General features: G+C 44.7%; 1 protein-coding gene across 2 annotated transcripts; it reads left to right on the forward strand.

The window, feature by feature from the left end:
• Positions 1-468: 468 nt before the first annotated feature.
• NDUFAF4 (NADH:ubiquinone oxidoreductase complex assembly factor 4) lies at positions 469-4234 on the forward strand. Of its 2 annotated transcripts, XM_019520186.1 has the most exons (4): positions 469-637; positions 1479-1567; positions 1907-1969; positions 3569-4234. In XM_019520186.1, exons 1-4 carry the CDS (start codon positions 502-504, stop codon positions 3860-3862), a joined length of 582 nt encoding a protein of 193 aa, XP_019375731.1. In that variant the 5' UTR covers positions 469-501; the 3' UTR covers positions 3863-4234. The 2 variants fall into 2 exon arrangements, with proteins under 2 accessions (XP_019375731.1, XP_019375732.1); XM_019520187.1 differs by lacking the exon at positions 1907-1969.
• Positions 4235-7681: the final 3447 nt, after the last annotated feature.

Here is a 7681-nt window from a genome sequence, read left to right on the forward strand (position 1 = left end):
GACAATGTGCACTAACTGGAGAGCTGGTTTCTAGCCATTTCTTAATTTGAACATGCCGTTGCGGAACAGATGTTTAAGAGGGGACATGAATACTTGAAGGGCTACCGTAAAGAGGAGGGAAAGCACCTTTTCACTCTCGCTGCAGAGAAGGACGCGGACCAGTGGCTTGAAGTTGCAGCAACGTAAGTGTAGATGTTCCCCTGCTTTGGCCAGGCAGGCCGCTGTCAGGTCTCTGGTGTGCCGGGGCGGGTGGCAGCCCCAGGCGTAGGTGGGGCAGACCTCATAGCTAAACCACAGACGGGGCTCGGCCCCGCGACCCATGGCGAGCCCGGCCCTGCTTCTCGGTGACCCGGGGGCCCAGCAGCAACCGCCCCGCTCTCCGCCCCTCCCTCGCCCTTGTCTGCACCCGCCCCGCCCAGCGCTGCGCTCCTCCAGCCGCTAAGCGGCGCCCTCCGCCACCCCCCTGCGCATGCGCGGCGGCACCAGGAGGGGAGCGCGGCCATGCGGATCATATGGGAGCGCTTGGTCCGCGCTTTCCGCAACTTCAACGTGGAGAACCGCGCGTTCCGCGTCATCGACGAGCCCAAGGCCACCCGCGCGCCGTGGTACCCCACGGCCCGGCCCGCCGAGTCGCCTGGTAAGTGCCCCCGCGGCACGGCGGCAGTGACGTGGGAGCCGCGCGCGGAGCAAGCCGGGAGCTGCTGTTCCCGGGCCCGTGCAGCCCGGCCCCCGGTTCTGGCGAAAAACGGGAGGTGTGGTAGGGCGCCCCGGGGCCCGGGACTGGTTTGTGTTGGACCCTTTGGTCACAGACCCACACTTACAGAAGGCGCGGGTCGGACAGAGGTCATCGTGTGCAGGGATCTCCATTTTTTTGGGACCAGGGCCCGTTTGTAAACACGGATGGCCAATGGCCCTTGCTCCCTACCTGCTGCCCCCCAGTGTGTGGCACAGGAGGGCCCCCAAGCTGCCCCTTGCAGGCTGGGGCTGTGCCAGGCTGCAACAGAAAAGCTGCAGGTTCCCACCTTTTTTTCCTTTATGGGACAATCCATTTTTCAAGGTGGTTTCTGACCCTTTCATATATTCTTGTGACCGGCTCTTGGGTCAAAATGACTCACAGGTTGAGAAACTCTGATCTAGTCCAACCGCGTGCTCAAGGCAGGACCTGCCCCAACTAGATTGTCCCAGATAGGGCTTTGTCTAGCCAGGTCTTAAAAACCTCCAGGGATGGAGGCTCTACCACCTCTCTGGGAAACATGTTCCTGTGCTTTAGTGCGACCCTTTGCATGAACTGGAGCTTGGGAATGTTGCAGTGCTTGCAGCAACCAGCATTTTTTTTTTCCCTCCTGAGAAATATGCAGGGGCACCTCACCTTCCTATATATTCAAACTGGTGATGGGTGGGGATTGGTTATTATTAAATGCAAGCCAAGGAGAGTATATTGTATGTGTTTTCTCTCTCTCTTTCTTTTCACTATCTAGAAATCCAACATGAAATCCACAAAAAAGACAACAGGCTTCTTGCCTTTTTAAAACATGTCTATGTCGATTCCAAGGATCCACCCAGGAAAGTGAGTCTCTTTCCGCAGTGGGCGCACCGCAGTATCCACTCTTCACATGGCCAAACTATAAGGATATCCAGAACTGAGGGGGCGGGGGGTGTATTTGGTGCAGCTTGTTGCCTTAGCACCCAGAAGCTACCTGTTTTAAAAAAATAGCAGGTATTGATGGTTGATTTGTGTTTCAGATGCAGTCCCCACATTAACAATGGCAAAGTTTTTGCCCAGCAAGGTCTTATGTTTATATATCTTATTCTACTTAATATAATCCCAAATTTGGGGTCCAGTGCAATTTGTTAAGGGTACTTTCAGTCTGTATTGATGCCCTGGTTTGCCTCATCTTCCACACAGGTGTCTTCATCTACCCTGTTACTTTTAGAATGGACTAAAACAAAGAGGGCTTTGCTCTGTGAGGTTAAGTATTCTCTGTAAATGATTCACCCTTCAGTGAGTGGCTGAAGCCTCAACATGCTTTAAAATGTAGCTCAGATAAAAGCTGATGCTTGATGACTTGAGTTAACCAGTAGCTGTGGGCTTGCAAGAAATTCTCTTGGCCTTGGGACATAAAGGCTACTTTCCTCCCCTTCCCTCCCAGCCCCCAGTGTGGAGCAGGGAGCTTGATAGCTGATTTTGAACCAAACTTGGAAAGGGGAGTATGAAGAGATGCTAAAAACGTTTTGAGAAATTCACAGAACAAAACCAGAGGGTGCAAAACTGCACCAAAGCTTCAAATGAAAAAACAAACAAACAAACAAACCAAACTGAACCAGAGGAAAAGGGAAGTCGTAAAATGTATAGAAGCTGGTTTGGGTGGGTGGGTGTGGGTTGTTTTTTACAACCCGAGAAACTGTTTCCAGAAAAAGTCATCCTTTCTTCTCCCATTTATATTCTTTTTAAGTTCTACTAGAAGATGAAGAGTAGAAAGTGCCTGCTCTGATGCAAACATAGGCAAATGGTGTCAAGTTAAATATGTAGGACAGCATTTTCACATGTCATTATTTGACATTAAGCATCTACAGTCAGGTTGAAATATAGAAATCTGTAGCTTTTTTTCTTCCTCTCCAAAGATGTTGAGGGCTGAGAACTTTCACTGAAGTTTGCAGGAGTTTTGGCTTTTCAGAAAATGGGTCACTGGGTGCTGGATATTTGGTTGTTCATAAATGCCAGGGTTGGAAGGGACCTTAACAGATCTTCGAGTCTGAACCTCTGCCTGGGCAGGAAAGAGTGCTGAGGTCAGATGACTCCAGCCAAATGCCTATCCAGCCTTCTCTTAAAAACCCCCGAAGTGGGGGAGAGCACCATCTCCCTTGGAAGCCCATTCCAAACTTTGACCCATACCATGAAGAAGTTTTTCCTGATGTGTAGCCTAAATCTGCTCTCTGTCAGTTTGTGACCATTGTTCCTTGTTACTCCAAGAGGCACCCTGGTGAACAGAGCATCTCTGATACCTTGCTGCACCCCACCTAATAAATTTGTAGGCGGCCACAAGATCACCTCTCAGTCTTCTCTTGCGGAGGCTGAAGAAATCCAGGTCTCTTAGTCTGTTCTTATAGGGCTTGGCCTGTAAACCCTTAACCATACTAGTGGCCCTGCTCTGGACCCTCTCCAGGCTATCCACATCCTTAAAGTACGGCACCCAAAACTGGATGCAGTACTCCAGCTGCATTCTGACCGATGCCTCATAAAGGGGAAAATGTATCGCCCCCTTAGTTCTATTTGTCATGTATCTGCTGATGCATGATAAAGTGCCGTTAGCTTTGTTGATGATTTCATTGTATATTATTGTTGCTGTGAACCTTTGTACTCAGAAAATAAAGCGTTTTTAGGAGAGTGGGGAACAGTCCATGAGCATTCATTTCTTAGGACTAGTAAACAGGAGAGGGGTGTCCCTTTCCTGTCCCTCCCTCCCCTTTAAAAGGCAAAATTATTGTTAGAGAAATAGATAGGGCTTGTACAATTTACAAAATAAATGCATCCTACTGATTTGAACTCTTTCTTTTCTTACTGATCCAGGTAAAAGTTGAAGGTGAAAGTCTCCCATGTAAAGAGGATGAATACAGACTTACAAAACTAGGTCGTTACAGTTCTCTAGATATTCACCGTGTTCACAAAGGCAAAATTTGTACTGTGGAGCTTCTGACTTTTCTTAATAATCATAGACTGCATCCTGAAACATGGACTGCAGAAAAAATAGCAGAGGAATACAGTTTGGAACTGAAGGATGTCACTTATCTTCTAAAATACCATGCTCTTTTTAATATGGAAGTTCCTGCATCTGAAGATAAAAAATCTATAGAATCTACGTAAAAATAGTTGCCAGAACTTGTTTAATCTCTCTGGTGTTTTCATTTGAATCTTAAAATGTATCATTTGTCTTGGATTTTGTTGACATGTAACAATGTGTTGTTTTATTTAAATGACTCCTGCATTTATTTGGGCAAGCACATTAATTATATTTTGGTTCATAATCTACTTTACTCGTGTTAGATTAGGAGGCAGTTGAAATCTGCAAGAAACCTGGCAATATGTTAGGAGTAATAAATGACCTATTCAAATTAATCCAATTCTGGGGGAAAGATTTAGTTAAAAAGAAATTGCTACTTCCTTGTGAGAATTGTTTTTTTCATTTCACGGCTTTGGATGTTAGTTGAATCAATGATATATTAACTTACTGTGAAAGCTTATTCAGTTCTGTATTGTTATTTATGTAACATAGTTTTGGTAGGGTCACACAGAATTTTCAGGCACATAGAAATTCTCTCCAAATTATCCAGCTTCGCAGTACAAACACCCTCTCCCATTTTTAAGATGAAAAAATTTGCTGTTGGATTCTAAGAGCACAAGAAGGTGCTGAGGAAATGCTTCTGGCCTTCTTTTTAAAACATAAAATGGTAATGCCTGTACAGAATATTATTGAATGAAGCAATAATGCCAACTATCCATTCCATTCTGGGTGGACCCAACTACCATATTTTTCTGTCAGAAATTATTAATCAGTTCATAGACACAGCTTGTCCAGTTTCAAGCCACTTGTAGTTTTGTTTGGCACCTGCATCTAGGTATATGGCTTACCTCATGACACTGGTTAGTGCATAGTTATCAGTTTGGCTGGCTAATCTTTTCCCTGCCATTGTCTGTGCCTGTTCTGTGTTATTTCCACTTCCCTATAGCAACTGTGTACTCTTGCCTTGAGACAGTAATGTAGACAACAGACTTCTTGCTAGAAATCTTTTATTGGTATACAACCATAATGTCACTGCACTGCCACACTGAAGGTAAACTGCATCTTCTGCTTTTAACCAACCATCATCTCTGCTGTAAAATTGGTATAGGCTGACTGCAAGATGTAAAGCTCTTGATAGTAGAGCTATTTAAAGTATAAGCAAAATACTGTCTTACTCCAGTAAACAAGTACTGCAGACTACTGCTTGGTGATGTTCAATGTTCAAGTCTGTGTCTTATGACTTATCATTTAAAAGGGAAGAGGCAGAGTCAGGTTGGGGGGTAACCTTGACCGTTTGTAGCTCAACTGTTGCATTTTGGCTGCTTTGAAATTTATGGTTGCTAGTATCTTTAGGATTAATAATATACCTTAAATTTATAATTTAAGCTCTGAAGTGGGGAAAATACCAATAAGAGCATATAGGGCTTTTAATAAGCACTTGTTTTTACTGCAGAGTGCTTGACTTCTGACATGATCTTAAGGCTTTTTAGTAAATGTTATCTCAAGTTTGCTGTTACAGAGCAATTTTCTGTTCATATGAAAATGAAACCAAACCATTCTCAGCAGAGAATGCTGGAAGGCAAGTAAGAATGTGTCATGAATGTATACATTACCTTTCCTAGAGAGAACTAGTTTCAAGTTATCTGACTGTGGCTAACTGTTCATTGTATAAGAATATTAAGAGTTTCCCCACTGATTAAAAGGGCCCTCACTTTTCTCTAACTCTGAATGGAGATGGAACCTCGCTGGAGCTAGAATGGAGCTAGAACTGGAATGGACACAGCTATATTATCAGCTGTGTCTCGGGTATTAAAATTTGTTCCTTTGTCCATCAAGGACTTCTTCTCCATGCTTAAAATATACCGTGACAAGAGTGTGTGTTTTCTGTTCAGGTGTTATTCTAGGTAATGTCATTTGGCTCTGTCTGTCTTATTAACCTGTAAAACTTTGCAGTAGCATTCAAAAAGAGCACATCTGTACTGAATGTGTACTTTGTGACCCACAACCTCAAGGCTTTAAAGTGCTTTGCTGCGTAGTCTCACTTTAAAATTGGCTTTTCTCCTATGTATTGAATGTTGTTGCTATTGTAAAAATTTGCCTTTCAAGATACGGCATATAAACCTCAATAATGTACCACAGTTTTTAATTAACTTAGTTCATATACTTCAGCCTGCAAGAGCAGATCTTTATTCCATACCTCCTAGAATTGCTTAGTTTATATTGTCCCTTAACACATCGAATGTCTCGGCCTTCTAATCTCTCACCTATAGACCAAGTTCTAGTTTATTCCCGATGTTCCTATTAAGTTATTCCCCATTACACATGCTGGGGTTACTGACTTGGCTTTGGCCCCCTGACGTGGCTGTTTACATTGCCCAATGCAGCAGATGGAGGAGAAGGGGAAGAGGGGCAGGAAGATGCTAATTGCTCCTGTCTGCCCCGTACCCACCGCTGGGGGCACCGGACAGGGCAGTTGAGCAAGGTCTCCATGGACACCTGTGGGCAGGGCATGTCAGCTGGGCAGATGGGAAGGAGTGGGCAGTGAGGGATGGGTGGCTGGGGCTGGGATTGCCCAGTGGTGACAGTGCAGGGCCTGGGCCTGGGCGAGAACCACGATCTGCTCCCCAGATGTTCCTACGATGGGCATTGGTTTTGCAGCAACCCAGGAAGTGGATGTTGGGTGGATGGGCCACAGTGCTTGGGCAGCGGGACTGGGTCTGGTGGCAGTAGATATGCTGGCAACAGCAGCTGGAAGGAGCCACTACTGCAGGGGTTGCCAGGAAACCAAGTCCAGCCACCGTGCCACACTGTCCTGCTGCTGTGCTGCCTGGCCCTGTGAACTACAGCTTCCAGTGTGCCTGAGAGCAATGTGTGAGGATCAGATGGGCTACACTCAAATGCTAGGTGGCACCTCTGCAGCCTACGGGTAGCCACATGTGCCATGGCCTGGGCTGGCTGGCTGGGTCTGAGGGACCTGCTATGGGCTGGATCCAGCTTGCAAGGGCCATATTTTGCCCACCTCTGACCCAGAGGGAGTACCTGCCTGTCTTTCTGGGTAGTTTAAGGGGAAAGCATTTACTCTCTTACTGTGTCATGTGGAACAGTTTATTTTTCCACCAGGGCCATGCCCTGCATTGGAGATTGGGAGAGTGGGGGAGCATGATTTTGTCTGAATTTCACCACTCTGTACTGTAGCACAATCAGATGATGATTCTGCTTGACCTTTATCAAGCTATGCAAGGGGGTGTTCTTTTTTTCCTCCCTGTTTAGCTGCTGCACATCCATGCAAGGGCTAGTTTAATTATGGTCTCAAGATACAAATAGTATCATGATCCCTTTAGATGTGCACTTGTGATGCCAATGAGCATTGCATATCTGCAATTAATTTGAAAATGGGAATTAAGAAATGTCATATCTTTTATAAAATTGAAATAATTTCAAAGGAGACTTAATTTTTCTATTTTATTTGGTTAATTGGTTAACAAATATTTACTTAAGAATTCTATTTTTCTGTAATGCATTTTATTTTATGTTCAAAAATAGATAATGTTGGTAGAGGAATCACATTTTTCATGTTCAGCCTCATGATTCATTATCCATCCATGTGTTCTTTGCTGCTGGAATAGTAGGTTTCAGTTTGTTAGATAAGGAAAAGGTTAGTACTGATTTCTGGGCAATTTTACATTTGCAGAAAAAATGCTGATCTCCAGCCCTTCTGTATATCCCTATCCCAGAGTGAAAATGACCTTTTAAATTGTAGGGAGAGGAGAGATGCGTGTTTTGTTAGGATGTGCATCTTAGTTTAAAAAAAACCCCCAAGTCAGTTATGTGCTTAGGCTTAAAAGAATCCTACATGTATGTATGTATGTATTTATTTAACGTCAGATTGTCAGGGTTTTTTC

Source organism: Gavialis gangeticus, unplaced genomic scaffold (genome assembly GCF_001723915.1).
Source record: "Gavialis gangeticus isolate Ggan-Ray unplaced genomic scaffold, GavGan_comp1, whole genome shotgun sequence".
In the NCBI taxonomy this organism is placed as follows: Eukaryota; Metazoa; Chordata; order Crocodylia; family Gavialidae; genus Gavialis; species Gavialis gangeticus.

Bases quoted from the DNA above. Each gene is read 5' to 3' on its own strand.
- NDUFAF4 (XM_019520186.1), top strand. From the start codon at position 502: ATGCGGATCATATGGGAGCGCTTGGTCCGCGCTTTCCGCAACTTCAAC. The intron at 1,568-1,906 runs GTGAGTCTCTTT...TCTTCCACACAG, and splicing joins CCAAGGATCCACCCAGGAAA to GTGTCTTCATCTACCCTGTT. The intron at 1,970-3,568 runs GTTAAGTATTCT...TTACTGATCCAG, and splicing joins AGAGGGCTTTGCTCTGTGAG to GTAAAAGTTGAAGGTGAAAG.